This window comes from Bubalus bubalis, chromosome 20, assembly GCF_019923935.1.
Source record: "Bubalus bubalis isolate 160015118507 breed Murrah chromosome 20, NDDB_SH_1, whole genome shotgun sequence".
NCBI lineage: Eukaryota > Metazoa > Chordata > Mammalia > Artiodactyla > Bovidae > Bubalus > Bubalus bubalis.
The window spans coordinates 15004951-15023282 of record NC_059176.1 but is presented as its reverse complement, the minus strand read 5'-3'; the positions used below and the strand labels follow the sequence as shown (position 1 = coordinate 15023282).

At 45.1% G+C, this 18332-nt stretch overlaps 1 protein-coding gene across 14 annotated transcripts in view; it reads right to left on the bottom strand.

The window, feature by feature from the left end:
* PPIP5K1 (diphosphoinositol pentakisphosphate kinase 1) overlaps window positions 1–18332 on the bottom strand; it is a 39859-nt gene that overhangs the window by 6518 nt on the left and 15009 nt on the right. For 6 of the 14 annotated variants that reach the window (XM_025271311.2, XM_025271314.2, XM_044933112.1 and 3 more), the window contains exons 21-30: window positions 17960–18087; window positions 17636–17750; window positions 17360–17467; window positions 16618–16734; window positions 16298–16462; window positions 13447–13537; window positions 10458–10583; window positions 9690–9752; window positions 6255–6437; window positions 4660–4797 (exon numbers count right to left, since the gene is read on the bottom strand). In XM_025271311.2, the coding sequence (XP_025127096.1) occupies window positions 4660–4797; window positions 6255–6437; window positions 9690–9752; window positions 10458–10583; window positions 13447–13537; window positions 16298–16462; window positions 16618–16734; window positions 17360–17467; window positions 17636–17750; window positions 17960–18087 (1234 nt within the window). The remainder of the gene's footprint in view (window positions 1–4659; window positions 4798–6254; window positions 6438–9689; window positions 9753–10457; window positions 10584–13446; window positions 13538–16297; window positions 16463–16617; window positions 16735–17359; window positions 17468–17635; window positions 17751–17959; window positions 18088–18332) is intronic. The other 8 variants (XM_025271315.2, XM_025271317.2, XM_025271316.2 and 5 more) reach the window with 8 other exon arrangements.

Below are 18332 nucleotides of genomic sequence, written 5' to 3'. Positions count from 1 at the left end.
TTTCCAGGCAAGAATACTGGAGTGGGTTGCCATTTCCTACTCCAGGGGATCTTCCCAACCCAGGGGTCAAAACAGCATCTCCTGTATCTCCTGAAATTGGTAGGTGAGGCTAAGTCTACTAATGAGGTTTAAATAGGCTCACAAGATCTCACCATTGAAAAAGTTTCCCCTTCTGATTATAGATGATACTTTGGCACAGTGGAACCTGACTTTTCAACTTTTCTTTGTGTTAGTGTTCACTGATGATCCTTAATTATTTTATTATGAGTGTCAAGTGGTGATTTTCTAATTCTATTAAGTCTTCTATATTTATTAGCTGGCATATTTTCTGTAAAGAAGAACTTTCTCTCTTCAACTGGCACCATTTGATTACATTAAAACTGCAGTTCTTACTGAACTAGGATAAGGGTTTATTTCCCTTTAATTAGTTTTCAGAAGAAAGAGTTGGTAAAAAGTATTCACCAATAGTAGCAGATGATTATTATCTTTGTTCTCCTTCTTGTAAGATTCATTATGAGCTTGTGGATGTTCACACGTTTAGTGCACTTTAATCGATTATAGTAAGTTATTCTTTTTAATACTAAAATAATCCAGTTCCGTTCAGTGGGAGCCTATTCAGGCTTGAGTGCTTCCTTGTTTTTGTTACAGCGTGCCTCAGGATCACCTTGAGCTTTCCGTGCCCTAGATAATGCATCCTCAATAAAACTGGTTCTTGGTGAAAGTGAAAAAACTTAGATATTTCATTGGTTTGTAATCCCTCAAATGGTGACATTACATTAACAGATATAAAGTAATCTGTAGTATTAAAATTTCATGTGGTGGGGAGTGACTGGAGGGAAAAAATCTAAAAATACTCTAGGATAGGATGTGATTTAAAAAAAAAGAAAAGGTTAAAAAACATGGACCTAGACCAAGAATACAACCATGGAATCCCGGTTGCTTTTAGTGGGGGATGATATGTGGAAACCAAAATCTAGGTGCTAAGAGAGCTCACTGATACTGTTTGTAATGCATTAAGTTACAAAAAGCATTAAAAAAACAATTTATATTGATATTATCAATTCAAATTTAATATTACAGCACTTTAAAAATATTTTTGAATTTTTACTTGTATCTTATTTATCTTACTTTGAAAATTCTTATTCCTAATAGGAACATAATTACTTATTTGCATTACTCTATTATATGTGTGTGTGTGCATATGACATATATGTTACAAAATAGTATCAACCTCACTATTAACAAATCACTGAATGAGGATTATAATTATTTTATAATCCTCATTTTTTTTCCACTAAAGGATTTATAGTCAAAGCACAGTACTTCAAACTTATTTGAAAAATGATTTTCCCTATGTGATTATATTACAATTTTGATATACAATTAGGGTAATTTCTTTCCTTTTTTTTTCTTTTTCAATTTTAGGATTTGCTTCTTTTGATTTAGTTTTACATTCTGAAAAACATTTACAGGTTCACAAGTCAAAGATTTATAAAAAGGCATACTCAGAGGAAGTTGCTTTTTCTTCATGCCTTCAGCTCCATTTCTGTTCCTCTCCAGCAGTAAACATTTTTATTAGTTTCTGGTATTTACTTTTAGAATTTCTCTTTGCAAGTATGTATATTTTCCCTTTATTTTCCCTCCTTATAAAATAGGTAATGTACTATCAACACTCTTCCACAACTTTTTAAGTTAACAATATATCCTGGAGATTACTTCATATCAAGACACATATATCCCCCCCAAAAAACAGACCTTCCTTACTAGTTTTAACAGAGGCACAGCACTCATTTGAGTGGACACACCACTGTTTATTCAACCATTCTTGCACTGAAGAACTTTTGTGTTGTTTCCAAAAATAATAATAAACAGCATAAATAATGTCCCAATAACTCTATACAAATGTTATTTCAACTTTGTGAACAATACCTTCAGAATAAATTCCTAAAATTGTATTATTAGAAAAGGAAGTAACTGTATCTGTAATTCTCTGAGATATTACAAAATCTACCTTCATAGGGGTTGCACCATTTTGCACTCCCACCAACAATGTATGGAACGGCCTCTCTTGCAACAGACTTGTCAAGAGATTGTGTTATTAAACTTTGGGATTTTTTTTCCAAATTAATAGGTGAGATATGATATCTCAGTGTAGTTTTAGTTTGCACATTTCTTATGACCGAGGTTAAGCATCATTTCATAAATCTAATGGCCACTTGCATTTCTTTCTTTGTAAACTATCCTTTAAAAAAAAATCACACTTTTGGTCTTTTCCTTCTGACATGTAAGAGTTCTCTGTATTTTAGGATGATTAAGCCTAAATGTGATATAAATTGCAGAAAAAAATTTTTTCTTTGCTTATGATGCTGCTACTGGCTTGCAACATTTAAAAAAAATGTTTATATGACTTAAACATCATAATCTTTTCCTACTGTTTCCCAAATTTGAGTTTGAGTCACAATTAGGCTCTCCTTATTTTCCAGTGACAAAAGAATCTACCACCATGACCCCTGCTTACTTTTAGTACTTGCATGATTTATTTTTATTATTATTGAAGTGAAGGCCACATAACATAAAGGTAACATCTTAAAGCATATAATTCTGTGGCCTTTAACACATCCACAATGTGCAATTGCTACCTATATCTAGTTCCAAAACATTTTCATCACAGCCCCCTCCCCCCAAAAAAGAAAACCCATATCTATTAAGAAGTCACTCCCCGTTCTACCCTATTTTCAATCCCTGGAAACCACCAATTTGCTCTCTGTCTCTGTTCTGGATTTTTCATATAAATTGAATCATACAATATGTGACTTTTTCTGTCTGGTTTCTTTCACTCGGCATGTTTTTGAGGTTCATCCATATGGCAACATGTATCAGTACTTCACTCCTTCTTATAGTTCAGTACTATGAGATTATATGCATATACCGCATTTTGCTTATCCATTCATGTATACTTCAGTCATTTCCACCTTTTGACTATTAGGAATAGTGTCACCATAAACTTTTGTGTGTAAATGTTTGTTACAGTACCTGTTTTCAGTTCTTTTGAATGTGGGAGGGGAATTTCTGAGTCACACAGTAATACTATATTTAGGTTTTTGAGGAACTGTGAAACTGTTTTCCACAGAGGCTGCACCCTTTTACATTTCCACCAGTAATGTACAAAAATTCTAATTTGTTCATGCCATTACCAACACGTATTTTCTGCTTGCTTTTACTCTATTTCTCTCCTTTTTAAAATTATAGCCATCCTAGTTGGTGTGACTTTGATCTGTATATCCCTAATGATTACTGAGGGTGAGCAGTATTTCATGTTTCTTGGCTATTTGTATATCTTCTCTGAAGAAGTGTCTACTCAAGTCCTTTGCTCACTTTTAAGTTGGGTTGTTTGTCTTTTTAATTAACTAATTTTTGGCTGTGTTGGGTCTTCGTTGCTGCCCAGGCTTTCGTGTTGCGGTGAGTGGGGGCTACCCTCCATCGAGGTATGCAGGCTTCTCATTGTGATGACTTCTCTGGTTGTGAAGCATGGGCTCTAGAGCACGGGTTCAGTAGCTGTGGTGCATGGGCTTTAATGCTTCGCGGCACGTGGAATCTTCCCAGACCAAGGACTGAACTTGTGTCTCCTACTTTGGCAGGCAGATTCTTATCTACTGTGCCACCAGGGAAGTCTCTGCTTGTCTTTTTGTTGTTGAAGTGTTATATTCTGGATCTTTATCAAATATATGATTTGCAAATATTTTCTCCTTTTCTATAGGCTGTCTTTTCACTTCTTTTTTTCCCCCATTTTTATTTACTTATTATTTTTGGCTGTGGTGGGTCTTCATTGCTACATGCAAGCCTTCTCTAGTTGCAGTGAACAGGGGTTATACTCTAGTTGCAGTGCAGGGCTTCCCATTGCAGTGGCTTCTCTTGTTGGAGAGCATGGGCTCTAGAGTGCGCGGGCTCAGTAGTTGTGGCCCATGGGCTTAGTTGCCCCATGATATGTGGGATCCTCCTGGACCAAGGATTGAACCTGTGTCCCCTGCATTGCCAGGAGGATTCCTAACCACTGAACCACCAGAGAAGTTTGCACGGTTTAATTTTTACTTGCAGATCTCTGATCCCTATGGAGTTTATCCTGGTATATAACATGAAGTATGGATTTAGTTTTAATTTTTGTCAAATGACCATTCAATTGTCCCAATTCCACTCCTTAAATTCTATCTTTCCCCTAGTATTTTGAAATGCTAACTTCAACTATTTCTGGACTTACTATTTTGTTTGCTTGGTCTCTGTCCATTCATGTATCAATACTACACTGTTTTCACTATAGACGTTTTATAAAATGTTTTAAAATCTGGTAGGGCCAACATGCCTTCATTGCTCTTCTTTTCAAGATTTCCTTGGCTATTCTTATTTGTTTGTTTTATGAGCACTTCAAAGTCAGTTTGTCTGACTTTAGAAAAACAATAGTATTTTTATTGAGATCACATTAAATTTATAAATTAACTTTGGAAGGAGTGATAGTTCTATGCTTTTGAGTTGACCTATGCAATTAAACATTTTTTTCAAGTCTACTTTTTCGGAATGCCTATCTTTTTAACTTACCACTCAAGCTCTGGGGAGCATGGGAGTGGGGGCAGAGATAGTGGTTCAAGATAAGAGGATTCTCTATACCTGCAGTCGCCTGTGCTTGGGCCTCAGTGTGGCGTTGGCAGACTCTACTCAAGAATTCACTCACTTGACGCAAGGAAAGGGCATTATGCAGTGTTTCCAGGGGGTAAATAGTAGGCACCATGGAGCACCCCTCAAATCCTGTTAGAAAACAGATGGGCAAAGTCAGTGTTATTCCTGCTGGATATACTCCAACTGGCCAAGGAAGCATGGAGAGTCCCTGAGAACCATCAGGAGTGTCTGTGGCTTTTGGAGTGTGGGATATCCAAGATTCTTGGGAAAGGGAACTCTAGAGCCCCTACAGGAGTCTATTTCTGTCACCTCCAGATTTCCTAAAAATTTCCCAACTCTGGGTGAGTGAAATCACCTCTCACCCTACCTATGGAAAGCCTGCAATGTCCCATGGAAAAATCAACACAATCCCAATAAGGTAAGCACCCATACTCTTCTTATACTTTCGGGGGTGGAGGGGGGTGTGGATGGGGACTAGAACAAAGGTCCAGAGGGAAGGGGTGCAATTGTACGTCTGAATGAGAGGTAGGGAGTCATGGAGCTGGGAAGAAACAGCAGATTTCAGGGATCACATACTAGAGAACCAGATTAAGGAGAAGGGTTTGGGACCTGAGGAGGGGTTCATGCAGATTTCAGATGTGGGTAGAAAGGCTAGGATATTTGGAAGCTGGATGGCATGCAATACACGTGAAGCTCAGCTCAGGAAAACCACATGCATGAACAGGTTGGGGGATGGAAGTTCTTTCTTGGTTATTTCCATCACATCAAAGCTTCTTTCCTCTGCTCTCACTGCAAACCCCAGACTTGCTAGGATTTCTCTATTCCTTTAGGAAAATGAGGCAAACCCCCTAGAAAAAAGAATAAATACTGATTCTGTGCTCTGAACCCAACAACTCCAATGTAGATCTACAATGTAGGGTGAAGGGTGAACCAACTCTAATCTCAGGGCCTGCTGATGGGAAAAAACGTCCCCATTAGAGAATCAAGAAGCATACATCTCAACCACTTTTTCAGTCCCTCATCTTTCCTATGTTTCCTTTATAGTTCTTTAGAGGGACTAAGGGTAGGCAGGACAGCAACATTTATGCAAGACATAGCCTAGAGTCTGATAATGACTAAAACCTACATAACTCAAAAGGATTGTACCTGACCATCTTCTAACCTTGGGCCCTTGGTCGCTTCAAGGGTACAACTGAAACCTCTGTGCCTCCATTAGCGGCAGGAGGGCAGGAGAGGTACAGTCCCCAGATGCTCAGGGTGGCTAGAGAAACATCTGGATTTGAAGAAGGTGATCACAGAGATAAGAACAGATTCCAGGGCAAGAGACTGCTCCTGTACCGAATAGCACCGGCCATAGGTAACACTAGGAGGCAGTGAGGGAGGAGAGCGGGAAGAGGGTGAGCAGCCAGCACCACAGCCACCAGGCAGCCTGGCCCCTAACCCATCCAAGCAACCAAACGCAAGTCGCACAACCTCAGGGCAGAGAGGAGAAAGGAGCAGGTGGGTGTTCCTGCCAGAAGTGCAAGAAGCAAAGCAATCAGTCCCAGCCAGGGCAGTGGCGGCAGCCCGCTCAGTGGCAGGGGTACCGTAGAGGCACTCGGGGTCATCCTGGCCTGAGCGCAGCCAGTTCCGGAAGAGCCGCAGGTGGTAGGAGCACTGGTGCAGGTGATGTGCCAGCGCGGCGTCCAAGGACACCGGCCGGCCCCCCGTGCAGTCAGAGGAAAAACCGCGCAGCAGCCGGACCACAGGGTGCTGGTCATCCAGCAGCTCTGGAGGGGTTGGGGGACCACGGCAGGAAGCACGGAGATAAAGAGAGAGAAGAGGGAGAGACAGTGAGGGGGCGCTGGATGACAGACGCACTCCTGGGAGGCAGGGCCATTCAGCTCCAAGGTGAGCTAAGAGGGGAGCAGAGACATCAGAGCCACGGTCAGAGCCACGGGGCAGCCCTCGCAGGGGGGAAGAGTACTGGCATCATGCTAAGAGAAGTCTGGAAGAGCTGAGTCTAGAAGAACGGGCAAGTGAGACCCCATCGTGCAGCAGCCCCACCCCCGCATCTCATTGTGCAGAATTCAGTCAGTGCTTACAGACTGCAGTCACATCTTTCTGGACTGGGTGAGCTGGCCATTCTGTAGCTGGGAACTCCAGTGTCCCTGATCGTTCTTGGACAAAGCCTAGTTAGGGCTCGCTTCTCAGATGAATGTATTTGCAAGGTTGGGATAGAGATGAAAAAATTCAAAGTCACTGGGAGAAGAAGGTCAAGAATGGTATAGGTGATTGAGATAAAGCCTGAAGCTAAATGGCTCCTAAAGACTCAGACCTGGTCCTCTGGACTCTGAGCCAGCCACAGACAAGGCTGGTGTTAGTCAGCTGACACAGATGAGCAGCAAATCAGGTGACCTTTAAAACAGCATGTAAAAAATGGAATCAATATGTGAAAATGCCAATACTGATTAATCATCCTTCACTCTTGTTCAAATACAGCCTTTAAAAAGGTACAGGGTCTTATAAACTGATGATAGGATCTAGAGAAAGTAGGATCAAGGATGCTGAGAACGACTGCTCACAACTCCCAGACCAGGGGTGGGTTCCACAAGGTGACCCATGTGACTATGGTTCCCAAGACCCTAGTTCGGATGTCAAGAGATTTTTGTATCCATGCTCACGCAACTGTCTGGGTCCCTAGAAGAGAATGGGCTGGGCAGATCTGGTGGGCACACTGACGCTCTGGATGAGGGAGAGCCACAGTCTCTTTCCCACTATATTAGTTCACCTTGGTAAGTTCAGCAGGCAGTTTAGTAAGGGGCCATACTTCCATACTTGAGGCAGGCAGAGGATGTGACGGCAGCTTACCAGGAATACAGGCAGGGATGGGCGGAGGGATGTTCTCCTAACAAAGCAAGGAAGTAGCAGTGCCTGGCCTCCTTCTCAAAGCCAGGTCCAGTTTCTCCAGCTGCTATTTCAAAGCCATGTATCATGGCAAAGAGATGGTGATGATGGATGGTAGGTTGGCACACTGTTGTGAACTAAACTGCTGCAAGCAATTGTGGACAGAGCATCCACTCTGTAATTGCTGGGTCGGTCCAGTCACATTTGGCCATGGGGTAAAGCCCTCATATTGTCTTGAGGGCCAAATTAAATCTAGATAATCTCCAACAAGAGACATAAGAACTCCAAGTCTATTTCTCCTAGATCCCAGATTCTGGTTTCTCAGGCACTTTAGCCTTCAAGCTCAAGTGCAAGAACAAAGGCCAGCAGAACCCTGAAGATGCATGCAGGGTATTGGAGGGGATCTTGAAATTACTCTCCTGCATGGTAATTGTCCAGGTCTTTCTTCCTCTCCTCCTTTTGGTAGAATTAATTCTTCTTTTCTTCAATTGGTAAAGCTGCTAACCAAGGCTTCAGGAAACTACAGATACATACAGAGGCTTAAGGATCTATTTGGGGGATTTGGATCTTTTCTCACAGATTACTTAGGCGAGTTGTGATTTAGCTCTGAGGTCAGGGGCCCAAGTTCCTAGTACTATCTTCTGTACCGTCCCTAAGTAACAAGCCTCCAGGTCCAAATCCCAGGCTGTAGTGTTGGTGCATGAGGTTATACCCTGGAGATGACTGTGGCATGAAGGCCAGAAGAGCTTGAGGCTAACCTCACAGTCAGGCCACTCGGAATTGAGGCTAACCTCACAGTCAGGCCACTCGGAATGGGAAGATCCTGCCACAGGCACAAATGGGAGCAGAGGATGGGGTAGGGTGTAAACTGAAAATGTATAGACCAGTCAGACTAGGGAGACCCCAGCAGTGCTGAGTGGAGAGGTATGGCCTGAACTGGCTGAGAGCCAACAGCTGCCACTGGCTAAGGAGCAGGTGATCAGTACCTGAGTTTCTTCCAGCCAGGAGGCCAGGCTAATTTCACCTCCCTCAGAGAGTCTTAGCTCTTGAATAGAAGAAAATCATATCAAACAAAATTGGATTTACCTTGAAGATAAGATACAACTGCAGAGAGAAACTAAGGATACAAAGGATAAAGCAAAGGGGAAGTCCTGGGCTCCTCACCACACCCTACAAATGAGACCACAGCCCTTCAGTCTGGGTTTACACAGATCTCTAAACTCTCCCACCTTAGAGTGGGCAGACCCTGTTCTTCAGTATTCTTGAAATATGATTTATTCCTAAGCTCCCCCAGAATCCCCAGTAGACATCTCTCCTCTTTACCTCCCCTTCTATGAGGCCACAGTGCTACAGAGAGGCTGGGGCGACATGGAAACCACGTGTAAACCCTCAAGGCACAATTCTTTTTCCTGAACCTACCACCTCCTACTCCTCTCTTTCTCTCTTTTATCCCAAATCAATCTGGGCTTCTGTTTTGTAGGCCCAGGCCCTAGATTAGTAGTAACATAAAGCAGATGTCAGGAGCACAAGAGCCACACAAAATACACACAATGGCGGGAGACAGGAATACAGAGATGGAACACAATATGCTCAAGACTAATGCCCTTTATGAGTAGGCTTGGGAACTGGGGACCACAGCATTGTTCCACAAGCAAATTAGTTGTCCACTCCAACAAAAGAACTGGTGAAACAAATAGGAAGGTCAAAATTATATAAGCTGAGGAGTTGGGGAAAAAAAGAGAAAAGAAATGGGGATGATACAGGAAATACTACTCTCTTCCTAAGAAGGGAAACCATTACCATGTTTGTACAAAGCCTGGCAGTCATGTGATAAAAAGGAAGAGGTGTAACTCGTTTTGGTGACAATGCTGAAAAAAAGTGACACAATGGCGATGAAGGTGACCACAGAAGACCTTGAGTTGCCCCAGGGATCAGGCAGCCAGGCTGTGGCTGAGGCTAAGGTCTGTCACAACAAGGGGTATACCCCAGAAGGGACAGTTAGTGAGTGGTTCATTCAGAGACAGCAGGGTGTCAACACAGTGGAGGGAGAGGGAAGTCAGTGTCAGAACTCAGAGGTTAAATGTCTGGCGGTGACATGGTGAGGAGGAATGACGTTGAGTCAGAAGCAAACGTACCGTTAGTCGGATGCTTTGCAAACGACACAGAAAATCGTTTTACGGCCGGGACAAACAAGAGCTCTGGGGAGAAAAGACATCACGGGGATTATACCCACCGCGGTCCCCGCCCTCTGCTCTGGAATTTGTTCACAACATACTCTGTTCCTTACTGTTAGTAACAATCTGCTCCCACCCCCACCCTGTAGGTCCCTGCTACTGTATTTCAATCTTTTCCTTTGGATAATCTCCTCTCAGGAATCCGTGTGTCATCTCTACCACAATAAGGCCCCACAAACAGCCCTAACCTCACCACCACATCCTCTTTTTGGTCATTCAGAAATAAAAACCTTTGCAGAAACTCTCATCCCTTCCCCCGATCTCTTCCCAGATTGTTTTTCCTGCCTTGGCTGAACAACTTCCCCATTCCTGACCTCCTAGATTTTCAAGGTATCACTGCATTCTTCCTGACCACGGGTCGCCCTTTTTGGTCCTTACCCCTAAAGGCCAGAATCCAGGAAAGAATACGAAGGTGGAGTAAACTGATGCGGCAGGGCTGTATGTGGGAGATTATGAAGGGATAAGCATAAATAAGTAGTATTCGTATGGCGAGAGGGAATGCGAATGGAGGGGTGGTGGGGGTCCTGGTTCTTTCTCCCCTCGATAACTGATGCAGCAAACTCATAAGGCCAGTGTCAGTGCCATTTAAGCATGAATTGTTCTTGAGCTGTGTCTTTGCTGGCAGACGCATGAAGAAAATTGTTGCCCCCCCCAAACCCACCCACATACCATCTCGGTGCTTCAGACTGGCGGGTGGTAGCTTTTTGCCTTGGCTGCGGGCGTAGTCCTGAAGATTCGGGGCGCTGGAGGAGCCACCCAGCACTGTGGTGCTGAACAGCCCCGTGCACTGTGAGCCTGCAAGGCCGGGAGTGCATTAGTAGCCACGCAAAGCTGCAATTACCGCACAGAAGTACACACGACTTCACATGACAACATCCGGACACACATACACATAACCATTCAGAGCCACCACCCAGTGGCCACCTCGCACAACCACGGACAGCTGTCACTACGGTCCATAGCCACACTGGGCAAGCAGAGTGAGGAGTCTCCTGAAAGTCTGCTTGACGGATACAAGAGGCCACTACGAATACAGGGTTAGTCATATTAGGGGCGTCAAAGAACTACTCAAGAGGGATAAACTGTGCTCTCTAGGTGGCTCCCAGGAATGTTCGAAGAACAGGTGGATTCCTCTTGCTCTCCCTAGACATAATTCAGTGCTCCTCATGCTCGAAATAGGGTTAGAAGAACCCAGAGATCGAGTCCCTTATATGTGTGAAAGGAAAGAACTTTGATTGGAACTAGAGACCAAGTTTTGAGTAGTCAACTCAAATACCAAGTTCTCATAAGTTCCAATTCCCCCTGTTTTTCATCCAACATTCCCTCCCTTCTGTTCTCCTTTAGCCTTTTTACCTTTCCCAAGAAAGTATGAGAGTCACTAAATTTTTAAAGCTGGCATGGATTTAAAGATTGTCCAGTTCAACCTCTTGATTTTAGAGATGAAGAAACTGAGATTCAAAAAGGATGTCATTTGCTCAAGGTCATACAGTTTGTTTAGAGCTAAGCTGGACTATAATCCGGGTCTCCTAACTCTTAGGATCAACTGTATTGTTAGAAAGGAAATAATGATTTTTTTCATTGGGAAGAAACAGAGCATTGTTTCTGAAGTGAAAATAGACACAGATTGAAAGGCATGTGAGGGCTCAGGTGATTTATGTAGGACATGCCTACTAACCGCTGAGCACACTACTCAGGAAAACCTGATGAGCAGAAAAACAGCAAAAATCACATGCTTTTTCTGCTCTTGAAAGTTTGTTGTCTTGTAAGTCTTATGCTCATTGCCAGATGCTCACAATGTAAGTTCAAAGAAAGCAAAGAAACCTCTTGCCAATAAGAGGAGTAAACAAAACTTGAAAAAATCCCTGAAGCAAGTAAATCAAGTGAGTCATGTCTCAAATCAAGAGTAGGGTTGGGCCCCTCCATGGTCCCCTCTCCTACCTACTACAGCCCACATAGAGACAATGCGCAGGAGGAAACAAGATTAACATCGCAATTTGTGGGATCTTCTCCTTCACTTCTAGATCCATCTTAGCCAAGACCCCGGGTTTGGCGTGGGAACTTGACATTCATATGGCAAATGGACAGAGGGAAAGGAGGTCAGTTTCCTTTGAGCCCACAGAGAAGGGATTTGCTTTCAAGGGCCCCAACACTTCAGGGTCATCACAGATATCAACAAGTTCAGATGGCTAATAACTTCCACCCTGGAACCGTGCACCATTCCTCTATGTGGCATTTTCTCCTACATTTCACGTGCAAACCACCTCTAGGATAGAGCTCAAGAGAGAGACAAGGATTGCTAAATGTCTGCTTCTCTTCAGAGAAGCTGAAGCTGGCTGGCTCCACCCCAGACCACCCCCAGGCTTTGTTCTACATTCACTTCCTCCGCTGGGGATTTTCTGGTGCAGTCCTGCCAGTGCAGTCCTGCTCAGCACCGGATCATCTCAGCGGGCAGTCTTTACCTTACCACCACCATCTGTCCACCACACTCAGATCTCTGCCCTGTTCTTGACAGCACTGCCCCTTGACTGGGCCAGACATACCCATCCTCTTTCCCAGCCCACCTGAAACCCAGTCTTTTCTGGGACATCTGGGGGAAAGAATTCCATAGCACAGATCTAGACACTAGTCATTTATTTTTCACACACCAAACCATCTACCTCTTTCTAGGGCTCCAGAAGACAATCTACTCCCATACAATTAGCCTGGAAAGTTCCCCCAAACCCTTCTTCTCCTTGCTGGTCCAAATGCTGGCCATTTGGGGGCCAGGAAATTAGGTGCCAAAGAGAAAAGTAACAGAAAAATGAAAGCAGCATAATGGGACAAGATAGAAAAAAACAGAGTCTAGACCCCACAACATGTGTCTAACTGCCAGGTCTGGGTCCTGGCTCACGGGCACTGTCCAAAGATAGCCCCTCCCAAGGACCACTCCCCACTCCCGAAGAATACAATACCCTCTTAGGCTTGGTCCTTCCTGTAGTCTGTGTTCTTAGGAAAGGTTGAATGATGTTCTCCACCCCTCTCCAGGAATCAAAAAAATCAAGAGACATTCCCTCAAAGTCCTGAGAGAAGCCTCTGCCACTACACCAGTCTCAGATTTGTCCCTCAATTTTCAGGAAGGAAGGAAAAAAAATTACAGGATTAGGAGACGATGAAGGGGAGGGCGTGGAGGTAGGAGGGGCCAGAGCAGGGATGTAATAAACACAGGTCTCAAAGGAAGACATATCGCAAGTTTTCCAAATGAGGAACATGACCCCTATTGAGGTGGGGGTTGGGGGAGGGGGCTCACAAGTACATCTGTTTATAGCTTTGTCTCTGATGACTCTGAACGGTCACTGTCTCTATGGACCCTTAATGTCTGGGCTAGACTGAAGGGACAGATAAGGAATAAGAAGTGAAGCCAGAAAAATGCCCTCAGTCAAAGAAATGGGGGTTGGTATAGAAAACCAAAATACAAACACCATCCTGGAATGGAGACAATCATCTGGGGTCAAAGTTCACATCTGAATATGGTTTCTCCCACTATATCCTCCCCAGCCCCATCCAACAACTCCACCAACTAGATGACCCCAACTCCCATGACTATGGTTTCCCACAATAAAACTAAAGAACAGACAGACACCCCTTCCCAACAATGGTCAGAGATGCTGGAAAGCCATACCTAGGCCGCTCTGCTTCATCTCTGTTGGTGGCCGTGAAGATGAAAAGAGTCGGTACCCACCAGGCCTTGAGGAGGAAGTCTCAGAAAGCACCTGGGGAAAGAAGACTGTGTATGACCACTGAGACACTTCAGTGGAGAAGTCTAAAACCCAGGTCCTGAATTCCTGAGCCCTATGAAACCAAGCAATGTCATAACGTTTAAGAACCAGAGTACTTTTGTGGGAAAGAAGAATACAAAGTCTAAGAACGCATTTTACAGAGGAAACTGCCCAGGGAACCCTTCTATACTAGAAAGTACTTCTGTTTCCAAGATGCCTGTCCCTGCAGCCCTCCAATCCCAAATCTGAGAAACCATCAGTCAACCATTCTCAGTTCTCAGCAGGGCACGGTTCCTTCATCTTTATATCCCTCCGCAGAACTCAGAAAGCCGATCACAATAGCTCAGCCACAGTAAGAAGTAAAGCCCGGCCATGCCCACTTCTTTCCACAGGACAGTTGTGGTTACAGCAACCATACTTAGTTTCTTTCTTTTAAAAAAAAAAAATACTTATTTGGCTTCACTGGGTCTTAGTTGCATTGTGCTAGGTCTTCAGTCTTCATTGCAGCATGTGGGATATACTTCTGTGACCAGGAATTGAACTCTAGCCCCCTGCACTGGGAGCATGGAGTCTTAGCCACTGGACCATCAGAAGTCTCCATACTTAGTTTCTTATTTGAACCAGAAGCCCTCCCCTCCACTCCTAGAGACATGAAATGAATTTCCAAAAAGCCTACAAGGGTTCAGTCACACAACCCCCAGCACACACCCTCCTCAGCAGCGTTATAGTCCCTAAGTCCCAGAAGGCAAAGACAAGGGCAATCAAGGAAGATGAGGTACACAGGGACACGTGTGTGCAGGAGGCCAGGAGCATGGTGGACACAGCCCGGGACTGTAGGCTGATGGTGGGGGAAGGCCAGGGGAGGTCTCCTGACTTCTGGTGGTGCTCTCCCCTCAAGGGCATTAGGTCCAGGCTCCCCGTGCACTGAATGTTCATGACCTGCAATCAGGCTGGGTGGAAAACCAGCCATGCCTCCTCACACCCCAGGCTCTCCAAAGCCTTAATGCCCACTGGGCAGAGACAGTTGTAGGGCCAGAGAGGACAATCACCTAGGGCATGGCTGCTATGAAGGTCACAGGTTTTTAAATTCTAAACCAGTCCAAACACATCAGGGAAGAAGGGACGAAGAGAAGGGTCATAGTTGATAAGAATAAGACTACTGATGCCTATATTTATAAAACAAGGAGAGGAACTATTACTATGAAAAGGCTGCATGAACAAGCAGCAGAGAGAAGATTTTATTGCAGAGGAGCATATCTTGGGCAACCATCAGCCTGAAGAGCCATGGTACAAGCAGAACCAGTAACTGAGAGATAGAAATCTGATGACAACAGGAAGCTTCCTATAAGTCTGAAAGAAAGAAATCAATTTCATGAAGTCGGGAAGATAACACACTGGGAGCTCTGCTTTGCCTATGTCTCTTGACTGCTTAAATCAGAAGAAAATGGGGTCCAGCACAACAGTGCCAGAGAGGCTGACATCAATGGAGAAGACACTGGATGTGGAGGAGCAGTCTATTACTGGACAATTACATGTCATTCTGTCCAAGTGGTCTACCCACGTGAGTAGGCAGGGTTCTAATGTACTGTGGATACTAAGTTAACATATCTTAAGGAGTGAATGATACATACCCCACCTAAAGAAACTCTGAGTATTCATGACCTCAAATCCACCTTAATGTAATCAGAAAGAAAAAGATGAGTCTAGAACAGAGGCTGTAGTTTGTCTTCTCCAAAATCTGAACCATGAACCTTTGGCTGAACCTATGTAAGCTAATCATAGATTCTTCTGATATACTTCAAAATGGAAAGGCCAGTTCCTCTAAGACAGATAACTGGTACCAAACCAAGTGAACAGATTCATCTGTCAAAGCAGGACCCACACCAGTCATGGTCCTGAGACAGGGCTAAATCATGGGGTCAAAGAGTATCAATGAGCCAAAAAAGGAAAGGATCTCTCCAGGAAGAAAAGACCAGAACTTTGGTTTTTACCCCAGGATAAAATGTAAGATTTACAAAAATCCTTTCCTCTAGGCTAGAACCAGAGCTAGACACAAATTCCAAGCACAGCAGAACACAGGCCCAGGTTGATAAACCTCATCTGAACAAAGGGGAGACAGACAGAACTCCAGGCTTGATTCCCTTTCTGGAATGAGAGTATAGATAACTCTAAAGGGGTTAAATGAAAGTGCCATTTTCAGTAAAGTGATATTTACTACTATCAAAGCCATAATATTTACCCAAGACAACAAGAAGATGGAGAGGGCTTGGCCTTTAATCAACTGTATTGTCCTCATTGCCAACTGTTTACTGAACATCTATATGATGAGTATTACCTGTATTCATATATTACAGATGAAAAAAATTGAGGCTTGGAGAAGCTGCCTGTCCAAGGTCACACAGCATCTATCAAACGAGATTTTAGCCCAGAGTTCATGCTGTTTCTATTACATTCTCTTCATTTTCTTTTAAAGAGCTGCCTTTTCAAATGCATCCAAAGGCCTCCTCCTCAATCTCATCTCTTGAAGTCCTTGTCTCTCAGATGGCCCTCACCAGCATCTCAGAAGGAGCTTCCAGCTTAAAGGAGCTTTATGGGGAGACCAGCTGAGAAAGTGACATTAAGGATTACAAATACATCAGGGGCAGGAGGACTCTGCTTAAGGTCCCGAGAATTCCACTGAAGGGATTCAGAGATTCACAGATATTGTCCTATGAGCATTTCTACCACTTCCTTCTCCCAGGCCCCTCCCATTACCTCCATGGAGCCAGCTTTGCGGTTACGAATGAGAGGTGATCTCTTTGGGAGGCCGGGGCCTTCAGAGGGCAGAGGCGAGGTCTGCAATGCTCGGTCTGGCTCATCCGATGCCTTTCCGGAGCACAGGTCCTCCACGCTGCCTTGGTCTGCTTTCCTCTCCTCATTCTACCCAACAGCAGGCACAGAAGGGAGAGGTGTTAATGGCCTCCAGCCTCCTACTCCAGTCTCTCCAATCCTTTCAACTTCCCTGTACTGTTTCCGAGTTTCCCACCACTTGGTTCCTAAATCCTCCCGTCCCAAATCCCAGTGCTCTGACCCACCTCAGAAGAGGCTGGACGGAATCCACAGCCAGTGGGGGCACTGCCTTCTTCCTCGACGCCTTTCACTCCGGGGCTGAAGTGCAATTCCACGTGGAACCGCTCCTCCGACAAGGGATCCTACGGGGCATCATCAGAGGAAGGGGAAGTTGGCGAAGCTGAGTATGGTGGTAGAAGACCAGACAGGGACAATGGAGAAACTCAAGAGGTCACATCCTCCCAGGGAGGGCTGAGGTTTCAGTGTCTCACCCTCCTCTACAGTAACAGCTCCCCACAGTCTAGTCTCATGGGATCCTCATGTCCTCACCTCCATGTGACTTTCCAACTTTCAGTTCTACAATGGAAGTAGAATGGGGAATCCCCCCCAACCATCTCCTGCAGGAATTCAGCTTTGTTACAGTACACACAGCAGCACATTTAAAGGTATCTTTGGGGAGCCAGGTGAATAAGGTATATGTGTAACTGTTTGAGAGGAGAAACATTATTTTTCTCATTATAACATGGTTCAAATTCCATGCCCTCCCTAATGTCAGAGCTCTGTTCTCTGGTATCTCTCTGACCCAACATCAACCCAGACCATTTCTTTCATTCCAAGGGGAACCTCCTGGACACGCTCTGCGTGCTGCACTTAGATACCACATGTAACTGGATTCCACAGATTCTAAGGATAAGAAAGTTTTTCCCTAAAAGGGGATGGAGGAGAAAGAAGGGGCCCCCTCCTCGTCCTGCCTTGTTAGCTCCTCACCCGGGTGTTGTCCTCATAGAGCATGATGACAATCTGGGTCATGTAGTTGAGCTCTGAGATGGCACTGAGATAAGCCAAAGCTCGCTGCCACTGTGTATCCTTGGTTTCCTGCCAAACGCAAGAAGAGGTGGGCCAGTGCCCAAGGACGAGGGCATCAGCAAATGGGCAGGGAGACATGGAGACTAGAGGAAGCTTGCAGTGAAAAGAATGAGGAGGAGAGTAAAAGAACGCTGGGACAGGAAGCTCATAGGCTGAGGGAAGAAGGAAGATCCTTACATCCAGAAGTCCCCCATAGCGGAAGACACTCAGTAGGGAGTGCACGTGGCTCTCACTGGTGAAGTAGAGACGTGTTCGAACATGGCGGCCTGGAGAGAGCACCCCTCGGGAGTACCTGAGACAACAGCCAGATCACTCACACTGTCAGCCCGTTGTCTTCCCGGCCCACCACAAACTCCCTCCTCCCGCCTCAAAGCCTCTCTCCTTTCCATCCCAGAACCCCCTTCCATTCTTGGTTCCCCAAGCGGTCCCGGCCTGGGTTCCTCCAGAGCTCCCTGACACGCCCCCTCCCTCCATCCAGCACCCCGCCCAGCCCTCCCTCACAGGGGATGCAGCTTGTTGACAGACTCATCCTCGTGGGTTCTCTGCAGGTCAAGCAGTATCTTCCGCAACAGTGGGAGACAGAAGCCCACGGCAATTTCCAGTTTCTCCTCCCGGCTGATCCCGTATTCCTAGGGGCCGCAGGCCAGGAATAAGCATCTCGACAAATCTCTTTTTCCTCTCGCCTCATACTCCCAGGCCCAAGGTCATGCTTGTCTTCACCTCGGGTCTCAGGCTTCTTCCCAGTTCACCGCATTCCTCCTCCCCAGGTTTCTCCCCAGTTAGCCTCTTGGGATTCCTCAGAGCCAGTACTGTAGCAACTCAACTAATCCCTTCTCCAGCTTCTGTCCCCTGGTCCCCACTGCGTGCCTCCTTT